This window comes from Penicillium odoratum (genome assembly GCF_028828045.1).
Source record: "Penicillium odoratum strain IBT 22623 chromosome Unknown utg000008l_segment0_segment0, whole genome shotgun sequence".
Classification (NCBI taxonomy): domain Eukaryota; kingdom Fungi; phylum Ascomycota; class Eurotiomycetes; order Eurotiales; family Aspergillaceae; genus Penicillium; species Penicillium odoratum.
The window spans coordinates 1,052,377-1,078,100 of record NW_026643150.1 but is presented as its reverse complement, the minus strand read 5'-3'; the positions used below and the strand labels follow the sequence as shown (position 1 = coordinate 1,078,100).

At 47.3% G+C, this 25,724-nt stretch overlaps 8 protein-coding genes across 8 annotated transcripts; 3 read left to right on the top strand and 5 right to left on the bottom strand.

Annotated features, from left to right (window-relative positions):
* Positions 1–511: 511 nt before the first annotated feature.
* Positions 512–2,153, bottom strand: N7520_010626 (glutamate dehydrogenase; the record flags this gene model as incomplete). Its single annotated transcript, XM_057144559.1, has 3 exons — positions 512–1,717; positions 1,785–1,915; positions 2,102–2,153. 3 exons carry the CDS (start codon positions 2,151–2,153, stop codon positions 512–514), a joined length of 1,389 nt encoding a protein of 462 aa, XP_056990313.1.
* A 6,185-nt stretch (positions 2,154–8,338) lies between these two features.
* Positions 8,339–8,971, top strand: N7520_010625 (uncharacterized protein; the record flags this gene model as incomplete). Its single annotated transcript, XM_057144558.1, has 1 exon — positions 8,339–8,971. The coding sequence occupies one exon, from the start codon at positions 8,339–8,341 to the stop codon at positions 8,969–8,971; it is 633 nt and encodes a 210-aa protein (XP_056990312.1).
* Positions 8,972–11,246: 2,275 nt separating this feature from the next.
* Positions 11,247–11,811, bottom strand: N7520_010624 (uncharacterized protein; the record flags this gene model as incomplete). Its single annotated transcript, XM_057144557.1, has 2 exons — positions 11,247–11,446; positions 11,610–11,811. The coding sequence occupies 2 exons, from the start codon at positions 11,809–11,811 to the stop codon at positions 11,247–11,249; spliced, it is 402 nt and encodes a 133-aa protein (XP_056990311.1).
* Positions 11,812–12,724: 913 nt separating this feature from the next.
* On the top strand, positions 12,725–12,949 carry N7520_010623 (uncharacterized protein; the record flags this gene model as incomplete). Its single annotated transcript, XM_057144556.1, has 1 exon — positions 12,725–12,949. One exon carries the CDS (start codon positions 12,725–12,727, stop codon positions 12,947–12,949), a length of 225 nt encoding a protein of 74 aa, XP_056990310.1.
* A 1,036-nt stretch (positions 12,950–13,985) lies between these two features.
* N7520_010622 (uncharacterized protein) lies at positions 13,986–14,519 on the bottom strand (the record flags this gene model as incomplete). Its single annotated transcript, XM_057144555.1, has 1 exon — positions 13,986–14,519. One exon carries the CDS (start codon positions 14,517–14,519, stop codon positions 13,986–13,988), a length of 534 nt encoding a protein of 177 aa, XP_056990309.1.
* Positions 14,520–16,381: 1,862 nt separating this feature from the next.
* Positions 16,382–19,279, bottom strand: N7520_010621 (putative MFS monosaccharide transporter; the record flags this gene model as incomplete). The annotated part of the gene is made up of 4 exons (XM_057144554.1): positions 16,382–18,309; positions 18,359–18,827; positions 18,885–19,016; positions 19,136–19,279. 4 exons carry the CDS (start codon positions 19,277–19,279, stop codon positions 16,382–16,384), a joined length of 2,673 nt encoding a protein of 890 aa, XP_056990308.1.
* A 1,517-nt stretch (positions 19,280–20,796) lies between these two features.
* Positions 20,797–22,735, top strand: N7520_010620 (PPN1 endopolyphosphatase family protein; the record flags this gene model as incomplete). The annotated part of the gene is made up of 3 exons (XM_057144553.1): positions 20,797–20,946; positions 21,000–21,086; positions 21,134–22,735. 3 exons carry the CDS (start codon positions 20,797–20,799, stop codon positions 22,733–22,735), a joined length of 1,839 nt encoding a protein of 612 aa, XP_056990307.1.
* A 104-nt stretch (positions 22,736–22,839) lies between these two features.
* N7520_010619 (uncharacterized protein) lies at positions 22,840–25,279 on the bottom strand (the record flags this gene model as incomplete). Its single annotated transcript, XM_057144552.1, has 6 exons — positions 22,840–23,285; positions 23,344–23,831; positions 23,880–24,029; positions 24,074–24,266; positions 24,329–24,793; positions 24,844–25,279. The coding sequence occupies 6 exons, from the start codon at positions 25,277–25,279 to the stop codon at positions 22,840–22,842; spliced, it is 2,178 nt and encodes a 725-aa protein (XP_056990306.1).
* Positions 25,280–25,724: the final 445 nt, after the last annotated feature.

Sequence of the window (25,724 nt, the reverse complement as noted above, 5' to 3'; positions counted from 1 at the left end):
AGCTTTATCATCAGTCACGTGATGCTTAAGATCTGGCAACTGGATAGCCTGAAGTGACAAGATGAAATTCTTTTCCGCTATAAGGATTAATGAATCCAGAATGACATAGATTACTGTAAGATCAGGATGAAGTGATTCGTATTCCGAAGATTTGGTTTTTTTGGAATCTCTACGCGCCGTACATGCTAGATGGCAGGCTTGTGAACTTCAGAGAAAGTGGATCTTCTTGAGAGTAGTACTTCATGTGCAATGGCAGATATATCTGCTACAGGTAAGAAATTACAGTGGAAAATTTGGGGAATAATTCATTCAATTTCATTATCGTCACGACGATCCCAAAGTAGACCATAGCCAAATGCTCAAATGGGAATATCGTCAAATGCAAAAAAAACCAGCGCCTCTATCCAAAACCCGCTCGACAAAATTCGGAAAATTAAATGCGTCAAAATCATACTCAAGAGCACGATTATGAAAGTTCATCACTTTTTAAACTTTTGTGATGATGACTGATTTACCACCAGTCACCGTGGTCCTTCATGGCCTCAGCAACCTTGGTGAAGCCAGCAATGTTGGAACCGGCAACGAGGGAAGGCAGGGAGCCCTCAGCGGGGGTAACGTACTCCTGAGCGGTAGCGAGACCGTTCTTGAAGCAGTCCTCCATGATGTTCTTAAGACGGTTGTCAACCTCCTCGCGGGTCCAGTTGATGCGAGCGGAGTTCTGGGCCATCTCGAGACCGGAGACGGCGACACCACCGGCGTTGGCGGCCTTACCAGGAGCGTACCAGATGGCCTCGCCACCCTTGTTAGCCTCACGGTGGGCCTCGAAGACATCGATAGCCTCCTGGGTGGAACCCATGTTGGAGCCCTCGGCGATGAACTTGCAGCCAGCGGCGATCAGGGCCTTGGCCTCCTCACCGGAAACCTCGTTCTGGGTAGCGGAGGGCAGGGCAACGTCGATGCGACCGGTGATGTTGGTCCAGGGGCGGGCACCGGGGATGTACTTGAACTTGGAGCTGAAGGCAGCGGTGGAGGCGAGCTCGGAGATCTGCTTGCGCTCAACCTTGATGGCGGCGATCTGGTTGATCTCCTCCTCGGTGAAGGAGCCCTCCTCACCGTTGATGATGAGAGAACCCTGGGAGTCGGACAGAGAGACGACGGAACCGCCGAGCTCGATAACCTTCAGGGCAGCGTACTGGGCGACGTTACCGGAACCGGAGATGGCGACGCGCTTGCCGGCGAAGGACTCCTTGCCGCCGGAGGCGTACTTGATCATGTGCTCGGTGTAGTAGACGACACCGTAACCGGTGGCCTCGGGGCGGATCAGGGAACCACCCCAGCTGCCGCCCTTACCGGTGAGAACACCCTCCCACTGGTTGCGGATCTTCTTGTACTGGCCGAACATGAAGCCGACCTCGCGGCCAGTGACACCGATATCACCAGCGGGGACGTCAGTGTCCTGACCGATGTGCTTGCAGAGCTCGGTCATGAAGGCGACACAGAAGCGACGGATCTCGTTGTCGGACTTGCCCTTGGGGTCGAAGTCGGAACCACCCTTACCACCACCCATGTTGAGGCCGGTGAGGGCATTCTTGAAGATCTGCTCGAAACCGAGGAACTTCAGGATGGACAGGTTGACGGAGGGGTGGAAACGGAGACCACCCTTGTAGGGGCCGAGAGCGGAGTTGAACTGGACACGGAAACCGCGGTTGATTTGGACCTGGAAAGAACAATTGTGAGCTGGGATTCGCTTCCGAGTAATTTTATGGTTTGCAGTGGCGACATACATTGCCGGCATCATCCTCCCAGACGACACGGAACTGAACGATGCGCTCAGGGACGGAGACAACCTGGAGAGCCTTGCGGTACTCAGGCTTCTTCTGGAAAAGAGTGGAGTTCTCGAGGGTGGAAGCGAGCTCTATTCGGAAGATATGATTAGCTGAGCTCTTGCCGAAGAACCACTTGCCGAAGATGCCGAATGGGTAAAGGATTAAAGCGGGAAGATAGAGGGCCGATAATGGAGGGGTATTTGGAGGGGCACTTCCATGGAGGAATTTACGGAGGGGTAATAAATTTCATCAACGGGGAGATAGAAGTCACATACCCTTGTAGGCCTGCTCGAACTCAGGCTCGGAGGGGAGGTTCTGGGCAGTCATCTTGTTGTTTATAAGGTTCCTTTCCGGGGATATATGGATGATTAGGATGAGGATGGAAGAGAAAAGGAAAAAGTAGGGGAGGAAAGTAAGTATATATATAATCGAGGTGGGGGAAAAGGTCAAGCCGGAGTCGGACGAGAGAATCCGGACAACGTGTGGACGGAGAAGTAACAACAGCCCCGGGGGTGAATGGAGTCGAACCAAGTTCAATTAGTTCAATTGGTTGCACAAATTGAATACCCGGACAGTTTAATGGTGCTGGTTTCCGTGGGAAGAACGTCCGAAGTTCGGGGTTCCACTTAATGGATTTTATCTTATGCTTTAATGTCACAGAATTCCCTGGCTTATCTTCTCTCCGCTAATCACAGTCACCGGAAAGTTCATTGCCCAGTCAAGGATCCACCATTTCACTCTCTCTCGTTCCGTGTCTAATTCGTGAATTATCGTCTCGGTCCTCTCCGACATATTTATTTTTTTAATTAAGTAGCTTTTATTTCACTTAGACTTACTTCTTTTTTTCACAACATTCTGTATCACATAAACCACGGTGGCAGTAAGATTTGCCTTTACTAAATGTAACCTGGAGAGAATGCGGAGAACAGATGCATGACGCAGTGATCAGTGCAACAAGGATCTATAATTCTACGTTGAAGGGATCCATGATTCAGCGCCACCGACTTCCTACTTCGGAGCCAAGATACTGATCACGTGACTGAATACTGAAAGCGGCGAATCAAACCTTTGCAGTGATTTGACCCACCGACCTTATCTGACACTGAACAATTCTTTTTCATAACTGTTTGACTCACAGGAATTCTACTCACTCTTGCTACTGGTCAACTTGCTTTATCATTCCCCAAATATCTCCTCAATTTCCGAGGAATTATCCCGGTACATCGGCACTCCCCCCAGCCTCCCGTAACCCGTAACCCGTTGGAGGGGTAAATGGAGGGGCGGAGGGGTCTGTCCTGGAGGGTCTGAGTTGATATTCACGTATATCCACGAATTGACCCTGATAGTCTGTCATTTAATATGTTCAACGCGATCTATTTCAACCCTTATATCCCGTATAGTAAATGGCCTGCTCTGTACTCGGTGCATGAATATGCATGCATTAGCGCTCGCTTTGTCCAGAGCTTTAGTACAACTATCGGGCGCCAAGGATTCAAACTAACCCTATTTGCCGTGTCCGAGCCGTCAGCATCTCCCCCCCGGTGAGTGGGTTAGTCCTGGAGAACACGCCAGCTCAATATTGGCGGCAGCGGCGTCCGGCATTCCATTGCCACTGCACGGGATAATTATTCTCAATGCCCGCTTCCATCCACATGTACTCCGGAGTAATCTGACTTTTTCTTGATATTGTTTTCTTCTCCTAGACCAAGAATGAGGCTGATTTGCCTCGTGCGGTCTTGCATCCAAGGTGATCCCACGTAGTTGCCTCTTCAATGGAAATGTACACCGAATCCCCAATTCCTCCTTTCAATGTACTATGCGAGAATAGTCTCATGTAAGCATGGCAAAGTGATCACCAGTACTTGAGTGGCATGATACACGCACATGCAATCCCAACTTAAGTTACCAACTATAGCAAAAGGACCAGCCGAAAACGGAGACTATGTAGACTACTGCAATCTCCAGGTTTTCTGACCAATGGCGGGGTCCGGAATGGAAGGATGGAAGCTCCGATTTAGATCCGAATCTAACTAAGCTTAGCTTTTGCTGAATAGGACTAGTTCCCCGGTCCTAGTTAGTGGACACATGGTGCGTGCTGTTGCAGGTTAATCTTATCAATCTCCGAGACCCTAATTTGTGCACCCAATGTGAAGGGTTTGCATTTCCCTTGGGGGTAGAGGATTTACAGTCTCTTTCAAGTTCCCCATGTGTTATTGTGCAATTGGCTCAAGTGACTGGCTCTGTAATTGTCTGCTCTTGAATTGGTTCACTGATTACCCTAGACGATACCCCAGCGCCTCGGGATGCAACACTGCATCTTAGCGCATCCGGAACACGGGTTGCCTGTAAATAATTCTGCAGTCAAGTGTTCAATATATTTTCAATAGTTGGAAGTTCAGACAAACAAGACTACACCGCATCACTAATCACCAATAACAAGATCAGGCAAAATAACAAAATGATACCAGCCAAGGACGACGAATTGAACAACGTAATTCAATTTAAATTTGAAGTGGATTTACATCAGAAGCCATCAAGACCCAGCCCTGCACAACCCCACAAGCCGTCAAAGTGCCCATCTAGCGCCCGCAGGAGTCCACACCAGCTATGCATGCGATCCAACTCAACTTAAATTTCACCAAACTAAGTGTCGAAATACCGCACAGCTGGTTGTGTGGAATATCTCTGCCTTGGGCTTACTCTAGAGCACATCCCCTAATCAGAAGGACTCCAGACTTTCTCTTCTTCATAGATGTCACGGCGTACTCGGCCCCTCCTCCCCTGTACGTGCATCGCTTCACTAGCCACGTGCTTAAATGCATTATGCTTGCCCAAGCCACAGTGGCTGGTGCGGGATGTAAGACAAGAGAAGAAAAAAGCACCAAAGCGCAAAGCACGAAGCACAGGGCATCGGCGGTCTCCGCACCGCACTGATTCCGACACATCGCAATATAGGAAGATCAGTCGACCAGTTTCCCTATCAAAGACATTAACGGCATCGGGGATCTGACACATTGTTTTACTCGAGATTTTCATTCTATGCGGAGTAACCCCATCTCCATCTCCATTTTGTACTGTACCCGGGTCCGACCATAAAGCGGGGTGCCTGCGCTTCTCCAGGAAAATTCAGTGGCAAAGTATATAGGGAGGGATATTTACCAGTTTCTGACCGGGAACAGACATCATGATTACTTCATTCTAATATTTTAATGGCCGCACGTTCCCAGTTGTGAAGTGGCGGGATGGAGCGGTGTCGGGAAGTTGATACATCACATTATGAGCCTCGGTTAAGTTTAAGGGATACTTTGGAACTCAGTTGTCGATAATATGATTTGTAGGTTTATATTACCCAGACATCCGAAGATGCAAAAGGGTATTTTGAGATGAAGGGGTAAGTTTTTAATGCCTGCGCCTTTTAGGTACATATTGTGATATAATGGACTGTATACTTTATCGTGCATTGTTGGGAGTGAAGGTTCTTACCGCTGTCCATTTGGTCTGCTTGCATCAGATCGATAATCCATTTGATAAGAAATTAATACATAGCACGATCAATAGTATTATCCATAGTAGTTGCGTAGTCATCTCCTGTTATGGTATGGCCTCGTGGTCTAGCATAAAGCAAATTGACCAAGACTGTACATATTCCGGTTAACAGCACCATTAGCGATCAACCTAAACAATAACGCTCAGTGGTTCATTAGGTAGCAGTGCAGAATACATGCGAATGATGCAGGCTGTTTTCCAGCCGTATGGTAAAAGTAACCTTACCATGGAGCTGGAGAATGTATTCAGTATAATGTTTCTCCCTAAAGCCTCAACGCTTTCATACCGATCCAGGGATCTCCCGAGGTACTTTGTACGCGATTAAAGATGAATAGAATCACCTTGCAGAAAGACAGAAAGAGGATTAAACCTTGCGCCCCTGGCGCCAAAGGACCCGCCAAACCCAAATGTGCCCGTGCATATCCTGGAACACGAGCCGCAGAATCTTGCAGCGTGTATGACCAAGTGCCGACATTACTACCCAAGAGTTAAGATCCGAGATTAAACCTAGGATCCAAATTCATCTGATTTTCAAATAAGTGGACAATGCATTGGATCGGCGGGGACGGTTTCCGCTAGAATGAGTTAATACGTCAGTGCTTATGTATCGGCCCCTGAAAAGAAATGAAAATCAAAAAGAATAAAGCGAAAGTGCACACGCGATCATGCCATGTAGAGAAATCCCATATTAATCTAATCTGTCATGGAAATGGAAAGTGGATCTCTACATCTCCGCATGTGGCAAATCGTGAAGTCCGAGCTGATGACAAGGGTCGTCATCGTCAGCTTCAGATTGAAAGGGGCAAGAAGAAGAGAATAAAAAAGGTAAAAATAGATAAAGAAAAGAACAGAACCGGAGTTATTCGCATCGTTCATCCAAGCCGAACCCGAACCCCTGGGATCATGGATGCCGCACAGCTGACCCGCTTGAGGTCCTCGACTCCAGAAAAGGGGAAAAGCTCCAGAGTGTACGGAGTACGAGGAATCTTGACCATAGAGTGCGTAAATGTGGAACATAGCCGCCCCAGTGATCGACTCTGTCACTTTCTCATCCTGTCCCAGCGATTGGGTCTTCGGTTCTGGTGTGTTCCGGCCAAGGGGTACAAGGTACGCTCACAGCTCGAAGGGTGGTCCTTGCTCGCGTCTCATACTATAAGATCCCAGATCGTGTTCTGTGTTCTAGTAACGCTATTTAGAGGACCCGAGCGCGATTGCTGCAGTTTTTGGTTTTCCCGCGCGCTGAGTGGTTGGGTGACTGTGCAGGGGATCAAATTGCGACTGGCTTCACTGTTGGATCAATCGATTTTCGGTTTATTGTCCGTATGCCTTGGGATCCATTGTAGCGCCACACGCGATCGTAAACTAAGCTATCGGTTCTAGCAGCGCCTCCCCCCTCTTTGCCTCCCTTTGCTTCCCTTTGCCGCCTTGTTTGCTATCATTTTATTTTTATTTTTTTCCTGAAATTTTTTTGAAATCTTTTTCTTTTCTTTTTTTCTTTGCCCAGGGAGAATAGGATTAGGTTGATTAGTATGGCAAGTTAGAAATCAGGAATATGGGAAAGAATATCTAGATCCAGTTGGTATGCCAACCACGAGTGAGCATTAAAACAGATGAGGGCACATGGTCAATATATGGAAGTGGGGATATCTGACCAGTCGTCCTTGAATACATTAAGCCCAAGTGTCCTCGTGGACGCTTAATTCCAATCATGACTAGGCACCTTGCAGCGACAACATTCGGGGTCTGGCATGGTCACCCCGAACAGGTAGGACCCATTCAAGGGCAGCCCCTTTTTTGATAACCCTGATCCTTGAGAAAAGATGCCTGATGCTAATCATTGGGCATCGAATAAAAGAGAAAAAAAATGGAAAAATGGAAAATAAAAATGAAAATGGAAAATAAATGGAAAAGGAAAAGGGAAAAAGGGGAGACGGAGACTGTGGGTAAAGTGGTTATTAGAATCGACGCCGTCTTGATTCTGTTAGCCAATGAGGATTGGCAAATGGGGTATGATATCTTTTAGATGTGTAAGGACTTTAAAGGATTCATATCGGATTTACATATGAGAATCCTGGGGGACTGAGAGAAACCAAACCCTGGTAACCTAGAACCTGGATCCTGGATGGAATATCGAACCTTGGTACCTTGGGTGAAGACCTCATAAGCTGAACTTTTAATCTAGATCTCATTAGCCCCCACTTGATGACCCGTGGGAAAGAGGCAAGATCTGGGACATTGAAACCCGTTGATTGATTGGTTTAACCGGATAGACCCGTTCTGATGGATCCGATTCAAAAACCAAAAATACTCCGTATACATACTATCCACTACGCTTTTCTTTCCATTTCTATGGACGTTCCAGAATAAAGTTTCCTTTGGATCTTCATGTTCTCTGGATCTTGAATCTACTCTCTCTCTCTCCCTCCCTCCCTCTTTCTCTCTTTCTCTCTCTCTCCTCCCTCTCTCCCACTCACACCATGTATGTCTGCTATTCCTTTGCTTCATAACCCAATGGGTATTCATTACCATAATCTTCCCTTCCCCTTATAACACAGAGACCTTGTCATGAACCACTTTCCTAAATGGTTTCCTGACCGATGTCCATGAACAAGCCCCAATTTGGAGGACTCGGGGTCATCAGAGACTTGTTCCGCTCTGCTCCCCCGCCTTCCCCTTCCTCTCCTTCCTCCCGGCGCCGAGTGTCTGTACTGGTCCGTCGAGGTAGGGATCTCTTTTCAAACAAGTAACACTTCCCTCTCCCCTGGTGTTTTGCCTCATGTTGGTTCTACCTAACTCAATTTGGGGACGGTTGGTGAAACGCGGCTTTGGGAGCCGAGAATCGAGATCGACCCCACTGAGACCCAAAACCCCGACCAAACTCTCTTCCCAAAGACAAAGAACTTCCAGCTAAGAACATGAAACACCACAGACACCCAGTAGAGCCCCACAAACATCCATCAACATTCATGAACTCCCATCCTTATTTTGATCCGGCCATGATGCCCGGCCTGAGCGGCACCCCCGGGAGAACAGAGGACAATTTCGACATCTTCGAATGGTATCCGTGCTATCAGAGCTGCCAACGCTACTTTTTGGACCATGCCCAGCACAGCGTACCTGTCCAGGCGCTATCCGCATTTTTGAACATTCAACTCCCCTTCCAGCGACAACCCAACCCCGTTTTAAATTCGAATCCGTCCGGGTCACAACATCCGAGCCCGCCCGCAACTTCGTTAACTCCGTACATTCGCCGTCTAGTCGCCACGGGGATGGATTTCCCTGGAGTGCTGCATGGATTCTTCGGCGATGACTGGAGTAGTGGGGTCGGATCTTTGCACGAGCAGGAGCGCCGCAACTATCTATTCGCGGCGAAGAGTGGAGGCTGGGCGTCCGTGAAGAAGGACTACGACATGTCACCATTGGAGACGATTCCATTTCTGCGCCCGCTACAAGGACCCTTGGACGCCGAGATTGAGGCCGCCGAGCGCAGTTGGAGCGAATGGCTCGCTATGGAAGACTGGATGGTTGGACCGCGTGCTCCAGACATTCTCCATGACTCGTCTTCTCAGAACTCGCGACCACGAAGTGCACGTGGCTAAACCACTTCTTCTTGCATTGTTTTCTTCTTTATATTGGGTCGATTGGCGGCCATCAAATTCTTGGCCCATTGGTCTTCCAGCGATTGAATCTCTTCCTTATTCTCCCAGGCGTCATTTCTCATACAGCATTACTACAAATATTTATGCCGGGTTTGAAGTTGTCCGCACGACATCTCCCAGCGTCCAGCGCGTTTACAGGGAACTAATATGCGGCTGTCATCCAAAACTAGACATGATGGATATATACCTTGTTTCATACAATCGATGAAAATTATACCAAGCATTTAGTATCAAGCACTCCAATTCCTCCAGGGTTTACGAGCCCATGATTTCCCAGAGCCAACCCGGTCGACCACTGGGCCTGGGAAGAAAAAATACCGTGGTAACCCGATTTCACCACATTTTCGGAGTTCCCTCGGATCCAACCAGCTGGGATTTAAGTCGCCCCAGAAAAAACCGAAATATAAGAGTTTTCAAATCCCTTGACAACACTTGCAGCGACATCTGTGGACGTCATTTCGGCCGGGCATCCAACTCGGCACCGGAGTGGAGCGCAAAAGGGCAATCTTGCGTGCCAATCAGTGAACCGTGCTAGCTTCCTTCACCTTTTTGACTGGTTTACTCCGTAAACGAGCGTGCACTGACAAGAATCTGAATAAAAAAATTTTTCCCCTATTTACCCCACTAGTTTGTGCTTTGTCCTTCCGCTGTGGACCTAGATCAAATCCGGTCTTCCTGTGTCCCTTGGGTGGTGGTGGTGGGGTTTCCCTATGGGTATGAAGCGTTTAGAAATCTTTTCTGCTATTTTGGAAATTTGTTGTAATATCTGGTTCGATTAGATCGTACCAGATCCGAGAAAATCTCTGGAACCGCATTACCAGATTTCCCCTGAATAAAACCCCTAGCATAGCAGAAATCGGATAACAACCGCCCACAAAGAACTAACGAATTCAAACTTGAAATCTATGAACCATAGGCGGAAGTTTCTACAGAAACCCAAAATGATAGTGCCCCGTGCAAGCAATGTAAGAACCCACTTAGATCCCCAATCAAGTTAAGGGGAAATTCAAATCCACAAGGTTCACACTTGTAGGTCATGGAGAAGATCTGTGCCGCGCTGTTGTGGCGTGGCTGAAAAATGCCCTTAGCCTCATGTAGTTTGCCGCTAAAGAGGGGCTCTCTCGTAACCTTCCAATCCCGATTGGTGGTGCTAAGCTGATCCAACGAAAATTAATTCTCCGAGATCGTTCTAAGTACGATACTTTTATCCTTGCATGTGAGTTTGAGATATACATTTCCACGATCGGCGGAGAGGATCAATGCTCACTCAATTTATCTCCTAATAATGCTTGAAGCCCAAATGGCACCCCGTATATTGTGCCCCTTTCGGTCGCACTTCGTAAAGACGGGACGGAAAACATTTCCGCCCCTATACCCTTGCTCCAGATCTCGACCCCTGGCTTAGCTTGATTATTTCTGTGTGGACGGATCAGCGGATCACAGTGATTATTGATTTTGGTCTCAACCCCTGAAACAAGAGGCCCAGATTTCGACCCACCGGACTGCAGATCTGTACTTCTGGTTATACTCCGTACGGAATAGTCGTGCGGGAAATCGATTCGATTCGATCGCCGATACTGTAATATCTTCAGCGCTACCTGTGCATACTTGAGTATATGTAGCTAACGGGTGCAAGTGATATTTCTATCATCTTAAAATTAGATCCAAGGTCCCACGTATGAAGATGCTCAGCGAGTCATGTTGATCCGATCCACAATTGTCTTAACCTCTGACCTGTCATCAACGTGCGACTTCCCGAGCTCTCGCCGTTTTATCCGAAGTGGATCGCGGTACCAGTTACTTGACGACATTCTCCTCTGAAACTACCATGGTTCTAGGGTTAGAATCTGAAAATTGAAACTCCAAATCTTGGGTCTGCTGTCTCCATTAACGCTTTCGCATGCAGATATGGTTCGGGAATTTATTGAGAAGCCCTAGGTGGATTCGTTGAATCTGTCGGACTTCTTGCCGTACCTAGATCCCGCTTAGTCATGGTCTCAATCCAACGAAGAAGGATGAATTATGAACATAATAGTTCTGTAGCAGAGTGATATGAAGGAGAGAAATCATAATTCATTGATTGAATCCATTCTAAATGCTTTTCTCTGACCTGGAAGCCACACAATCCATACCCAAACACAAGAATTCTGTTCTTGGCGAGGCCGCTAGGAGGACCTGTGCGTATTGTGCAAGATAAAATCTCCAGTCTAGGTGTTTAAACCGACCGAGTCACTTCCTTAATCCTGCACATGCAAACAAGAATATCAATCGAGGTCTGTCCAATCTGGAGATCACCCAAATAACCAACCCATCCACGCGCAGCACGGCTCATCGCCGCCGCCGACTCGCCAGGCTCATCAGTCTGAATATCATACCACCTATCCTGTGAGCCAACACTGCGGACAGGTATAGCATCTACAAAGTAAGAACATGGTAAAGCAAACTCGACTACCCTAGCAGACGTACGATTGAGCGTCACTGTTGTCTGCGCACGATGCGCACATATGTGCCAAGGCCATTCTGCCCCTCTGAAAAGATCTCCCATTTCCCTCTCTAAAGAGATGTAAGGCGCAATCACCCATCATAATAGATATGCGACCTCTTTGCGCATACTCTGCAATTTCGATCAAGATGTCCCAGCCCTGACTTCGAAACAACCATCCATCTGCCATTAAGACGGCTGTTGGCGGTGGTCGCTCACCTTCTTCTTTGAGTAGGCGGGATATCTTGTTTGGGTCACTGACAATGTGGTAATTGAAATCTGCGTGGGCCAATCCCATGATGAGGTTATTATGCTTGGTTTCGAATGCCTGTCCTAAAACGATGGATATTATCAGTACCCATGGCCCGTGATCTCTGTTGGACATGGTTGGCATGAGTAGTTGAGATCAGTTCAAATGTTCGAGTCGAAAGTTCAGTGTTAGAAAGAGCATGTGGACGCAGGATGTATTGGAACATATAGACTACGGCAGTATTCAAGATAAGTTCTCTATTCAACTCGAGCCTGGGGGTTTGCGTGAATGGTGGTCATCTAGATATGCTTGAGTTACCTTAAAATTTTTTCATTGAATGAAACGCCCAATATTAGAACCTGGTCCAGCTTAGCTATTCCGGAGAAATTTCATGGGGTAGAGTGAACGTTGAGTTTGTTTTGCCATGAAGCACGAGAGTTTGGTTCCCATCCATGGATGTACGGACATGAAGGAGAACTTTAATTTCCTTACTAGTATATATTACAACAACAGTAGGTACTCAGGAGCTCTTTGTGCCAGTCCTGAACAGAGACTTCGTGAAAAAGTATTTCCTCTCTTTGTGTATCCTCAGACTTTCTCCAGATGTCTCTGTGTCCCATCTAGAACCCCCAGATATATATTCCTCCACCTCCCAAGCCGACTCCTTTCTCCTTGCAACCTAATGTCTGCATTTTCGAAAACGCGTTCCGCCTATACTCTATGTACATCATTCTAGATTAGGTTTTCAACCACAATCTCAAACCTTTCGCCCTTCCCGCGATATATTAGTAAGTATCCATTTCATTTCATCCAAATGAGATGAAAAGTGAATATGTTTACTCGAAGATCAAACCCCTACCTCAGCTCCCGCTACTCTTGAAAAGCCGAATCCCACGAAGATTTTTTCAGACTTGGATCCTTTACTGAGATGTAGGCTCCCATGTATTAGGTTAAAGAGGTGATGGAAAAAACTGTGCCTGCGGCGGAAACTCAGGCATTTCATGCCATCGTCCTTGTGGATTTGGTTGAGCTTCTGGTGAAGGCCAGGCTAAATTTACCGGAAGACGAAGATGATGACGACCGCCAGGCGTCCGAAGAAGCGATGGAGGGTTGTGTTAGGAAATACCAGGAATTCTTGAGATCCGGGAAGTCCACTCGGATGACGGAGATCTGCAACTTGGCTTAGGCTGAGGCGGAAAGGGTCACTGACATCAGATCAGCAACGCGATTGTTAACAGCATGTTGCCCTCTTTATCGTCCTTGTCGTCATAGTAGGACTAACCTATAAATGGTGAAGGTCCTATATTCTAAGTCAATCTGGCTCTGGATTTTTATTTATTTACGTGCCTGTACCTGTACCTGTACCTGTGCCTGTGCCTGTGCCTGTGCCTGTGCCTGTGCCTGTGCCTGAGTTATTTTCACTTGGAACTTAGAGCATTGATGTAAACAGAGCTTAATCAAGCCGAGTGGTAACCATAGCTTCAATTCCTTATTTTGAAAGTCGAATCGTACCTTGGAGAAGTATGTAAACGAATGTTGCCTATGTTAAGCAATATTGTCTTCCATAGCTCTTGAAATGCAAGTACCCTTTGTCTTCATGCGCTTCCAATCAATCGATGTCAATCTCAGTTCGTTCACAAATTCTATGAGCCATACAATCAATCTGCTTATATGCAGAAGAGCTCAATATTCAAAGCTGATTGGTGGCCTTTTTACTCTGTTTTATATATTATACTACTTGCAACCTGAAGAAACCGAGAATTTTGATCAGAAGGTCAGAGATGACGCATTTGCAAGTGTATTTTTGCATAGAAGAACGTGAATACATGCAGACAAAATAAACATTGAAACAGGAACGTTTCTTAAATTGCAACAATAGAAGTCAGATTTTCTAGGTAAACCCTCAAATGCTTCAAATCCACTATAAAATAGACGTTGGTGCGGTAATTGTTACAAACGCATACAGTATATATGCTTCAACCCGAGTTATCTTTCAACCCCAATGCTTTGCTGCCTGAACATCAAATTTCTCTCACTAAATATCGGACTTCAATTGGTACTGCAACTATGTATACTAGGCGTACCACCAACCAAGATATATCACTCACATCCTCATCCGACGCAATCATTAAAGCTTGAAATCCAAAAATATCGACGGAGGTCCTGAAACATGTTAACATTTTGTTGGAGGATGATCTGAAAAACAGCCTTCTCTCACCCTTTCAACCTTTCACCACGTGCTTGGCAAATTTCCTGACAGCATTTTTTGCCCAATTCCAAATGCTTTGGTCGGATAGAACTGCCTTAAACTTCTGGCAATTCGCTTCATTTCCGTACTTCTCTGCGTAGTCCATGTGCCCCATCACAAACTCCATCCCTTTAGAGACCGCACAGCCCTTCACTTTCTCAAGATCAGACTTGCTGCAGAAATCTGTATTGTACTTTTTTACACAGTCTTTCACGAATGAATTCACCAAAGGCTGCACTACTTTCTGGTAGCTTGGCAATTTCAATCCCTTTTCCGCCCATTTCCTGTATAGAGGAATGATGAGATTCTTCTCCACATATGGAAAGTCATCTGCGCCAAGCTTGTAACCGCGGCTGCAGACCTTCTCATTCAAGACTGGCCATAATTCTTGCTCGGCCTTTTTGCCGACATCTGATAAACTGTTCATGCACGTAGCGTCTGGGAGACCGAGAGCGACCGAGAGGCCACTGAATATAAGGAGAAAAAATGAAATGAATGCGAACTGCATTATGATCGCTGGTGTTGTGCTCGGTCTTGAATTGGAATGGTGATGTAAAAGAAGAATCGAGGTGACAGATTCAGATGGTTTACAGTTTTGATGATATCTGAACGGAACATCAGGGCTTTATAGCAAGGATTTCTCCGAGATCGCACACTGCTTTGTTATATTTACGCTATTGATGTTCTATCTATGCTACAAATTGTGGGTCTAAATAAATCATGCAGCACTGTATCACTCCATGAGCTCGTAAAGGAAACTGCAAGGAGTTCCTAAGCATAGGGGTGTCCTGTTAGATGTTCGTGTTCCACTTGCTAGTGAAAATGTTTTATGTGAATATGTTTTGTGCTCAGTCTAACTACTTATATTATCTAAGGTTTAGGACTATTGAATAATTTGTCGCACAAGCTAATACTTCGAATCTTAGAATGTGGATGTCTGGATGGATCTGCAGTCTTTAGCTTATTTGGTTGACGATCACTGTGAAACACAGCGAGATTCCAAGATCTACACTAGAGAACAGGACGGCAATATACTTTAGAGCATCCTACTAAGACACTATATGAATTACCTAACATAGCAAATGTAGCATCGAAAACCCATAAAGTTGGTTCAGGCTGATCTAATATGAATTGTGTCATTTCCATCAGCTTTGCATGAGCCGATCGCGATCGGCTGTCTTACGAAGAGACCCACTTTGAGCATGATCTATCACATAATCGCATATATTTCCAGCCAATCGCAATGAAGCGCCTACTTTCCATATAATATAATAAGCTATAAAAACTAGTTAGTTAGTGAACATAGAGGTGCATAGATAATTAGGTGATCAGGTAGACGCTCCACCTGACCACCTGATTAACCCTCGGTGGTAGCTACTAGTAAGCCCTAGTAAGCCCTAGGAGCCACTAGTAGCTACCACAGGGTTAATCCACCTGATTACCTGGTCACCTACAAACCCAGAACATATACATGCAAGTAGGTTTTTTTCAGGAATCAAATTTTTTTTTTACAATACAACAGCATGTCTAAGGTTGTGGTCACCTAGCGCCCACGGATCGGGCGTGAGCGGCTCGCTGCTCAGCCCGGTCAGACATTCACCCGCCTGAATATTCTTCACCTGAAGTTTCAGCCCGTGCAGGAAAGGTTTCTTTGTATAATTTGAAGTAAAATCCCCGACCAAGATAGTCAGGTCACATAAATAGATATCTTATTGACAATCGGCATGAATCATGCCGATTGTCACAAGTTCACAACCCCTCGGAGGCTTGGAGAAAGAGGACCCGCCGACCAATATTTGCCACATTATCAGGCTCAAGCGCTCGCTGGGTTGCAAAATTTATTGAGATGAAGCACTCGGTTTGTCAAGCTAGCAAATCGAACATGTGAGGGCCAAAATTGCTGCCCTTAGGAGAAAAACGTGATCGTGGGAGAGGATTGAGATAATCTCAAGATAGTCTCAGTCTTTACAGTAAGGTTAGATAGCCTCCTCATAGGGGGCTAAACATTACAGGACTTGTGATTACTTATGTAGAAAATCAGTCGAAGAGTGGAGGTGGTCGCACCAATCTCGGGACGTACTGTTAGGCTTCTTCAGGACCCAATTTGGGTCCAAGGTATAATGATCCTTTATTTCAAACGCCTTTGCTCAAGGTAGATAGCCAGTAGATCAAGCAACTTTGAAATCCCCACTTAAACATGCACCGGTACATCATCCAATTTTGAAACAAAGCGCCAAATCCTTTCCCAATCCGTAGCAAGGGTATCTTAAAACAGTAAATGATGGGTAGTATTATGCGAAGACGGTGAAAGATATTCGTGAATCGTGTGTATCATAACAAGGTAAGTCATAATTCAGGAATGGGAGAGTGTCAACGTCTTGAAGAGTTGTGAGAGGATTGGGAGTCTTCGGAGGTCGAATTGGATTTGTTGGAGGGAAGCCTTTGAGAGATAGGAGGTCGGTAAGTGTCGCCTGGGAATGGGAGATCAGGTAAGTCATCTGGATTGGAAACCCAGCTTCGTCGGCGTGATAGAACACCACCCCTTGCCTGGTTTTCCTTCTCGCGCGGTATCGCGCTCACTGGGGCACGGCTGCGGCGATGATGACGACGCAGGTACTCATTAGGCACAGGGTCGACTTGTTTCTTCGCCGCAGGCACTAAGTTGAGATACAGTGGGAAGATGGCGCCGGCGGCAAAGACGGCGACCAGAACGCAGAACGAGTATGATATTCCACGTGCATTGGATGCAGCGTTTTGTGCAAAAGGAAAGAAAACGCCGCCGCCGCTGCACATAGTAAGCAATGCCGATGCAGTTTTGGTGTGCCGAGCAGTGCCACGTAGAGAGAGAGCAAAGACAATACTGTAGACTCCACTCTCGAATAGAAACACCATCATGGCCATGCCAATGGCCGCAGAGCCGGTGGTATTCATACAGAGCACCGAAAAGACAACCATACCAATGTAGGCCACCATGAGGATCCAGCGGGGCTTTAGAAACCACTGCGCAAAGGCAGCGAGAAAACGACCTACAGCAAAAAGGGTATGGCCGATGGTCAGGAAATCAAAGGCACCCAGGGAAGAGTCAGGTTTCGCAGCAACAACAAAGCGCTCGAGACTGGTGGCAAGGACTTCTTGGCCTGCCACATAGAAGAATTGGGACCATATTCCGAGGCCAAGGGTGAGCCAAACAACTGGAATGCCGATAACCTTGGTCTGGTTATCATCTCGGCGTCGGTTTGCCAGCTCTTCCAAATCTTCATCTGATGCTTCTGGGATTGGCAGATAGTAGAAAACCACTGCAAGAAGCACGTCGAAGAGAGCAATGCCAAGATAAGTCCATTGGACATTGACCAAAGAAGCAACGTCATGTACATTCTTGAAAAGAACCTTCTGTGCCAGGAGAGGAGACAAGACGCTGCCAATCGCTTGCACGCCTTGCGAAATATTCAACCGGATTTCCGAGTTCTCCAGGGGGCCACACAACGCAATGAACGGATTCCCAGCTGTCTCCAGCACCGCAAGGCCAAAACCAACGATGAAGTTCGAGACTATAAACGCCGCAGTGGACGTGAGTACCGCAGAAGGCCAGAACACGAGCGCACCACAAGCATATATACACAAGCCGGTGATGAAGGTGGATTTGAAACCCCAAGTTCTAAGAACCGGACGACCGACCAATAATGGGCCAACCAGATAACCTCCAAAGTATGCACCGTGTAATCCCAAGGAGTGCCAACTGTCTAAATTCACAATTGTTTGAAACTGTGTGTTGAGCGTGTCGAGCAAGCCATATGCAAAGCCCCAGAGAAAGAACAGTACAGTGACGAGTGCAATGGGAGTTATGGACTCTCGGTTGGTCAGCTTAAGCATACTCTCTGGCTTTTTCATGTTCACAAAATCGAAGAAGGTAATATGGGGGTAATATGAAGCAGTTTGGGTGTGAGATTCAGTATCCTGGGGACCCGTAGGAGGATGGCCCAGAAAGTCCAGCATGGAGATAGGTGCGTGAGAGCTTCGCCGACGGGTAGCGGTACTGCTATTCTTTTGAGAAGGTTTGCTTCCTTTGCTGTCCTCTGGCGATTGCTTTGAGCCAGAACCTGGGATCACTGCAGCCGGAGGTACAGCTGGTCCCTCTCCAGTTGCATATCGGTATGGTGTGGGACTGGAGGCGTCACTGGTGTCCCTTATTAATTTGGGTAAAAGGCGAGCGACAAGAGGTTTAAGGCTCGGGACACATCCACAAATCACCGAAACGTTGACTTCGACGACAGACCACATGAAGGAAATCGACGCATACCCTGGGATGGATTAGCATGCAGCTCATAATCTTGGAAATGGAAAACTTACAGCTAAAGTCTGATGCGCCAACGCTCTGAATATGAACTGACTTCAATGCAACTTGGCGCGAGGTAGCGGCTTGCTGGAGGAAAGCAATTCGAATGACATCGACGACAGCCACGAAGAAGCCAAAGCTGAATGTGACGACCAGAATGATCTTTTGCTTTTTCGGCAGGCGCATTTGAGTCAGAATTGGCATCGGAAGGAACAAAATCGCCAAGTCGGTGATGATGTTCACGGGAGACGAGGACAGATAGAGTGTAATTATATCGATACAATGCGCGTCTGAGGATAGCCCGGCTGTAAACGCGGCGGATGTTGGTCGACACTGGAAGACATTGATCATTGTCAACGCAAGGCCGGCGGCATTGACTACAGCGAGGGTGACATAATTGGCCCATCGAGACACCTTTTGGTTCCTTGTCAAGGTCAAGTAGAATACGAGAATCGACGTTTTGACGGTCATTAATGCTGGGCTCTATATCACAGTGGTGATTAGTATGTTGTATTTGCTTCCTGGACTTTCCAAGCTTACGTAGAGGACAGTGAATGCGTAGTTGGCTCTATTGAGAGCAGCTTGATTCTCGGGGAGGACATCGTTTGAGTGCAGACCGAGTCCATTGCGAACCGCGTAGAACAGGGAGAACGAGAAGCCGAAATCAATCACCTGGAGTCTGTCTTAGCCAGATATCCATGCAAGACCACGTGATAGAGTATGCTATGTCGCATTCAACCAAGTGGATACTGCGGGTTCCCGAGGAGCTGCAGTGACCCAGAACGACTCACCCACGCAAGCAGCATCAAATAGTCGTGTAGTGCGACTTTCCTAACCACGAAGACACGCGATATGAAGCGCAACGCGACGAAGACGCTGGCAATGACGAAGAAAGTGACCGACACGCCGAGCGTGGCCGGTTGGCGGCCTATCATCTTGACCGTGTAGCTGCGGGCCAGCACAATTGCAAAGCTCGAATATAGGAGGACTAGGGAGACCCATGTGCTAATACATGGTCATTGTGGCCGTAGGGATGAGCTGGATCGGCTGAAGACCGCATATCCTATCAAATCTGGAGGGAAGAAATCTCGTTAGGGTAGGGTAAATGGAAGAGAAAGCACAGCATCGAAATAACAGAAATTCCGAAAGTCCCACTTTTTTTTCACGGTAGTGAGGGGGAGAAAAGAAGAGGAGAAATTGTGGAGGTTGAGAAAGGGATCGGCGTCATTGGCTCCCGCAAAATAACCGCAGTAAAAAAACGGTGCATAACCCCAACCAGGGCAATCGTTCACCGTCTATTTAATTGCGTCTCGTCTATTCGGCAAAGAACCGAGTCTTCCAAGTCATCTACAGCGTTGTTACCACACAGTCTTCTCCCTAGCCACTACCTACTCCTTCCTAGTCTCCTTAGTTTACTTTTTAGCGCCTCTCACAGACACTTTGGCCATGACTCAATTGACGCCACAAGCCACAAGTCTGTTGAACTCGGCTAATCCTTCGTCAACATCATCCATGGGCAATTTATCAGCCAATAGATTCCTCTTCCACTCTATCTATATAAATTCATTATCTAATTTCCATTTGTCCGACTCAACTTCCCTAGCTTGATTATGATTATGTCATCATTTTACCCCGGATAATTCATCGGGACTTTTGTTTTTCCGTCTGGGGATTTAATTGTCCATCAATGAACAATTGCTGTGGATATAGATTCAGGGAAAGCTATCTCTGTGCCTAAATATGGATCTGATATATTACTTTGTTGAAGTGTACATGTTCGGCTAAGTAGACAATCGTCCAGAACTAGATCTCCACATATTCGGGTCGCTTGCAGCTCCGATAAGCTTGGCATGTCAGTGTGAACAGGGGTGATGGCCGATAAGATCGCTATCGAAAGACGCTAACTCTGTCAGCTCGTGCAGGAACAGCGCTGATCCTTGATGGCTATCATTATACTCTGGACTTTTATACAATTTCATACTCGGAGAAAGCCAAGATAAACCGGCGCCTTAGACCAACCCCTATGACTTCACCGTGCAGCGTTGCAATGCGCTATTTTCTTGGCTTCCTCGTTTGAGTACGCAGTCGCCAGAAACCCCCCTGTCGGTCTTTAATAAATCCCGATCACCTTGAACTCATTTTTTTCTTCCACTCTACCGCAATTTCCTCAAAGTAGCTGGCTTGCTTCCGACCGGCCTGTTTTCGAAATGATGGCTTTAATAGAAGCAGCGATTGGACACGAAACAACCACGGAACAATATAATTGAATCCTCTAAAGTTATGATGACCTGTTATTCAAATTACAGCAACACCGACCCTAAGCGAGTCGGTATGCCTGGGCATATTCACGAGCATGTCTCTCGGCATCTCGTCCTCGTAATATAAAACATGCCTCGCTCACCACTCCTCTCACACGGACGCACCCCTGCTCTGGACCCGCGCGGATTTCAAGATGCTGCTGCTCAAATTGAAACAAGTTCTTCTGTTGACCTTAGTGTCTCCTTGGATAATATTAGCCAACACTCACACTGAATCCCCGGATGGCTGGATCACCGACATCTGGGATCGTTTCAGAGAAGCAGTTGACTGTACTGGCTGCCAGGTATATCGCAATTCCACCGCTCGCCGTGTTCTAGCTGAATTCAGCTGATATAGATCCTCCTGGGTGGCCTCAAACTCGTGGCAGGCTTTGGTGAGACGTTCATGGTAGATGTCTTGACTGGGGTCTGCGCTATCAGCGGTGTAAGCTATCTAAGAGGCTCAGATGGATGTTCAACTGACAAGAATAGGCCGAGGACCCTGATGTCTGTGCCGGAGTTATCGCCAGAGAAGGACCTTCGGTTCATTACTCTCTCATGAACCTCGAACTGGGCTCCCATACCGCCAAAACCTTCTGTGCCAGCCTCGTGGGCCTATGCCACTACCCAGACGTACGAGAATTTGACTTGAAGTTCCCTACTCCAAAACCTTCAGTTAGTCGGCCTCCACCAAGTGGTAAACCTCCGATCAAAGTGGTCCATTTTAGCGATACCCATGTTGATCTTTCTTACGAAACTGGCTCCAACTATGCCTGTTCCAAACCCATATGCTGTCGATCCTATACAGAGGGTGACGCTCCAGGTAACACTTCTTCTCCCTGTGGACCCTGGGGAAATCCTCGTTGCGATCCTCCGCACCAGCTGCAAGAAAGCATGAACGCGGCCATTGCAGATCTAGCCCCCGCCTTCTCAATCTACACAGGAGATGTAGTGGCGCACGACGTCTGGCTAGTTGACAAATCCGAAGTCCTACAAAATTTCAACGCCACTTTCGGCGCAATGAAAAATAATATCGGTCGAGTCTACGCCGCACTCGGCAACCACGATGCAGCACCCCTCAACTTGTTCCCATCATCCCAAATCCCAAATAGCTATAATCCACAGTGGGCCTACGACGCCCTCACGGTACACTGGCTAGCCCTCACAGGTCTACCATCCATTGAATCCGCAAATGAGTACGGCTCGTACTCAGCACTACACCCTAACTCCAACCTGCGAATCATCTCCTACAACAGCATCCTTTACTATAAGTATAATTTCTTTGCCTACACCGAACCAATGGAACAAGACCCAAACGCCCAGCTAGGATGGTTAATAAACGAGCTTCAAGCCGCCGAAGCAGCCTCCCAACGCGTCTGGCTCATCTCCCACATCCCATCCGGAAACCCGGACCATTTCCACGACCATTCTCAATACTTCGATCGCATAGTCCAGCGCTACGAAGCAACTATTGCAGCCTTATTCTTCGGTCACACTCACCAAGACGAGTTCCAGATCTCTTACTCGGACTATAACAACCGATCCTGGGATACAGCTACAGCCATGGGCTACATCGCTCCATCAATGACACCGACTTCCGGCCCGCCTTCTTTCCGCGTGTACGATATCGACCCCGTCACATTTGCCGTGCTGGATTTCGCGCAGTATATCGCCGATATCGATCAAGAATCGCCCAAATGGGTTCAATATTACTCTGCGAAAGAAAGCTATGGATCCCGCCTCGAGTACCCGGTGACGGAGCCTAGCGCAGAACTATCGCCGGCTTTTTGGCACAATGTAACCGTGGCTATGGAGGATGATCATGCGGTTTTCGAGAATTTCTGGGCACGGCGGACGCGTGGGTTTCAGGTTCCGAGTTGTACTGAGGACTGTGTTAGTGGTGAAATCTGTGCACTGAGGGGAGCGGATGCGCAGTATAACTGCTATGTGCAGAAGGTTGGGTTTAGTTTTGAGAAGCGAGATGAGAGTCGCGCTCGTGAGAGGGTCTTACCTGAGTGTAACCATGCAGGGATGGCGCCGTTGTTGGCGAAGATTGCTCGTCAGGCTAGACTTGTGAAGGAGGAGCAGCGCTAAGGCACAGCATATTTGATACATTGGTGTTGATTATCCAGTAAATTAATCGGATATAGGTCATTCAGATGCGTGGTACTGATACAATGATAGTATACACGAGTATATCAAGCAGGATACCCTGGTCCTGTATCTGTGGACGATCCCTGCTTATCAATCATCGCAATCAAGTCCCCATCCATCATGAATTCTCCAAGCTCCATACCAAAGGGCGAAAAATCAAAATCCGCGGCTGGGAGGTCATCATGATTAGTACTCAAAGTAGGGAAAGGAGGTGTTGGACCCTCAGTATCTGAAATTGTCAACCATGGATTCTCTTGGAAATAGCGAAACATAATCTTACCTGGACCAGCCAATAGATTAATAAAATGTTCCAGGAAACATCGACAGCGGTCAATCAACCGGTTGCTGTTATCGAGTTTAGAAAGCGCCGCGACGGCGCGACCGGGGTACTCTCTCGCTTCTCTCGCTTCTGCAGCCATCGAGCAGCCAGTTAAGCTTGTATCACGGTATACCAAAACAGTGCCCAGAATTACCAATGCAGCGTTGAAGGCTACTATTGCATTAGTAAAGCGTCAACGAGCGGATGCAGAAAGAGGAATAGATCGTACTGTAGTAAAGCGAATACCAATATGCACCTAACAAGCTTTGTTTCCACCGAGGATCCGACACGACGCAAAAGATAATATCGATGATCTCCATTGCGGATTTTGTACATATAGCCACGCTGTTCATGCCTATCTGCTGTAGAAGCTTCATGTCTTGAGGATCACGGTTAGGAGATCGACTGGCGATGATGAATTTGACGAGAACGGGTCGATGGAGCAGGACTTTGAGGTTAAGGTAGCGTAGTGTCAGGATCACGCGGAACTTCCAGGAGAACTTTTGTGTTTCGGAAAGCTTTGCTTGCTGCATTTCATCCAGGTTGTCTTTTGTGACTAGCTGTAAGGAGCTGGGGAGGGATCTTTCCCAGGAAAAGAGGTTTTGTTCTATGCTGAAGACGTGCGCAATTGTTTCGCTGACTGGTAGGGGGTCCTCGCAGCCCATGTTTTGACCATATAGAGATTCGAGGACATTCCAGAGATTTTTGTATAGAGTGCTTGGATTGTCAGTCAAGAAATTAGATTTGGACGCTAATATAACTTACACGGTCGAGTTGAAAAAAGAGACACTGAGACTGGATGTTTCACCGTCCACAAAGGCCAATGATGACTCCAACTGGTGTACCAAGGGGAGTTCCAGCTTCACATAGCTATCTGGGATGGCAGCCGGCCGTCCAAAGGTCATACTCAGGGTTCTAGACAATCAGCATCGATCAACTTGTAGATTAGTCGCTCTCACCTGTCTAGCATAACACAGCAGTACCAGGTACGCTTTCTCGTCTCTTGCTCTATGGGACTGAATGTTCGAGATGCGTGCTTGGAGTGAAGTCCAAGTTGCAGAGCACCTTTCACTGCTAGCCCATGGACATTCCATACCTGCACAGACTTCTGAGTACCCTGCAAGTATTGACCCGCCAAGAGATGAAACTGAACTGTACAAGTGTTAGTGTTAGTGTTCACCTGAACAAATTATCTGACTCCATGGGAATCCTACCAAGCTCTAAAGTAGTGCCACGCCATAGCTCGCCACCACACAGCCCAAGACCACGTTGGTAGAAAACGTGTGATTCAGCAATACGAGTATCCGCACTGACACCATTTGACTCGGCTGTGATAGTGGCGATAGCCAAAATCATATTCAAAAGCCCAAGCCAGGATTTTCGAACTCCAGCAAAATTTTCCTGCGCCATGTGGTGATATGTCGCCAAGAATGTAGGCGGGTAGATATAAGGGTAGAGTAACCCCGTTTCCGAAAAATAGAGATGAATCAAAGCCAATGTCTCTGACTGAGGAGGTAATGCAAAGACATTGACTTTATCCTGCGCCGATTGACGCGGTGGCAATGGCGGTTTCGAGACACTCACGAACCCGCCCTCTGCAGTTCCTGGTGATAAGATATATCCTTGCTGAGTAACTGCACCGGACAAATGTCTCAGGAATGCAATATTTGAAGAAGGACCTGTCACAACATATAAGCCCGATATGCCACAAAAAATGAAAGGCTCTTACCAAAAAACCCAGAATCCTCCTCATCAGCAAAGGAGATCGTGCCCATCGCATCAACCGAGTCCTCCAGCCCAACAAGATCAGATACAGGAACGGCGCCTTGCTTATCATTACTCTTCACAGACCGCGACTCCGGTGCCCGATCAACGCGAACCGATAATCCATCAACATCATCTCTGACAACCCTGAATACCTCCTCCAGTTTCTTGACTCGACCCTCCAGACCATGCAGATACTCCTTCTGTACGATGACATTTGTCGCTGTCGCTGGAGGCGTATAAATACATTCAAAGCCCAGATCCGTACATAGTGAGCACCGAGGCCGGATGCCATCGCATCGGGATTTTCGAGTCCGACATGCATCACAGGCGACGGCGACGCGGCGCCGTTTTGAAGTCCGTGCCTCGGGCGTGGAATCGGGGTCTTCAGATGGGGCCATTGAGGGTTGTGAATGGTGAGGTAGTTGGGGTGGGATGTTTTAGGGGAACCGTCGGGTAGGATTTAGAGTGGCGCGGGTAGATCGGAAGTGGAATATTCTCTATCAATGATCGAACTTCGTCATCACTAGTTCGGGTATGGATATACCAAAGCAAGAGCTTGAGTGAGACGGCCTGTGCGAGAAAAATCATGCCACGGACTCACCTGGTACCCAGACATCTGGTACTCAGGTGGTTGAAATCGATCCTGTAATCAATCCAATCTTGCCCTTTGGTACCCGGGAGGTCAACAACTTCAGTATTTTCGGCTTGCTACCACTCTATCATGTGATTTTAAGGCACATTGAATGATTAAAATGTTAAAGAGGATTCGGTTTCACTAGTCAAAGCAGTTTATTTGATTGCGTGAAAGTTGAATTTACCAGTCTGCAACCTCAGGTACGACTG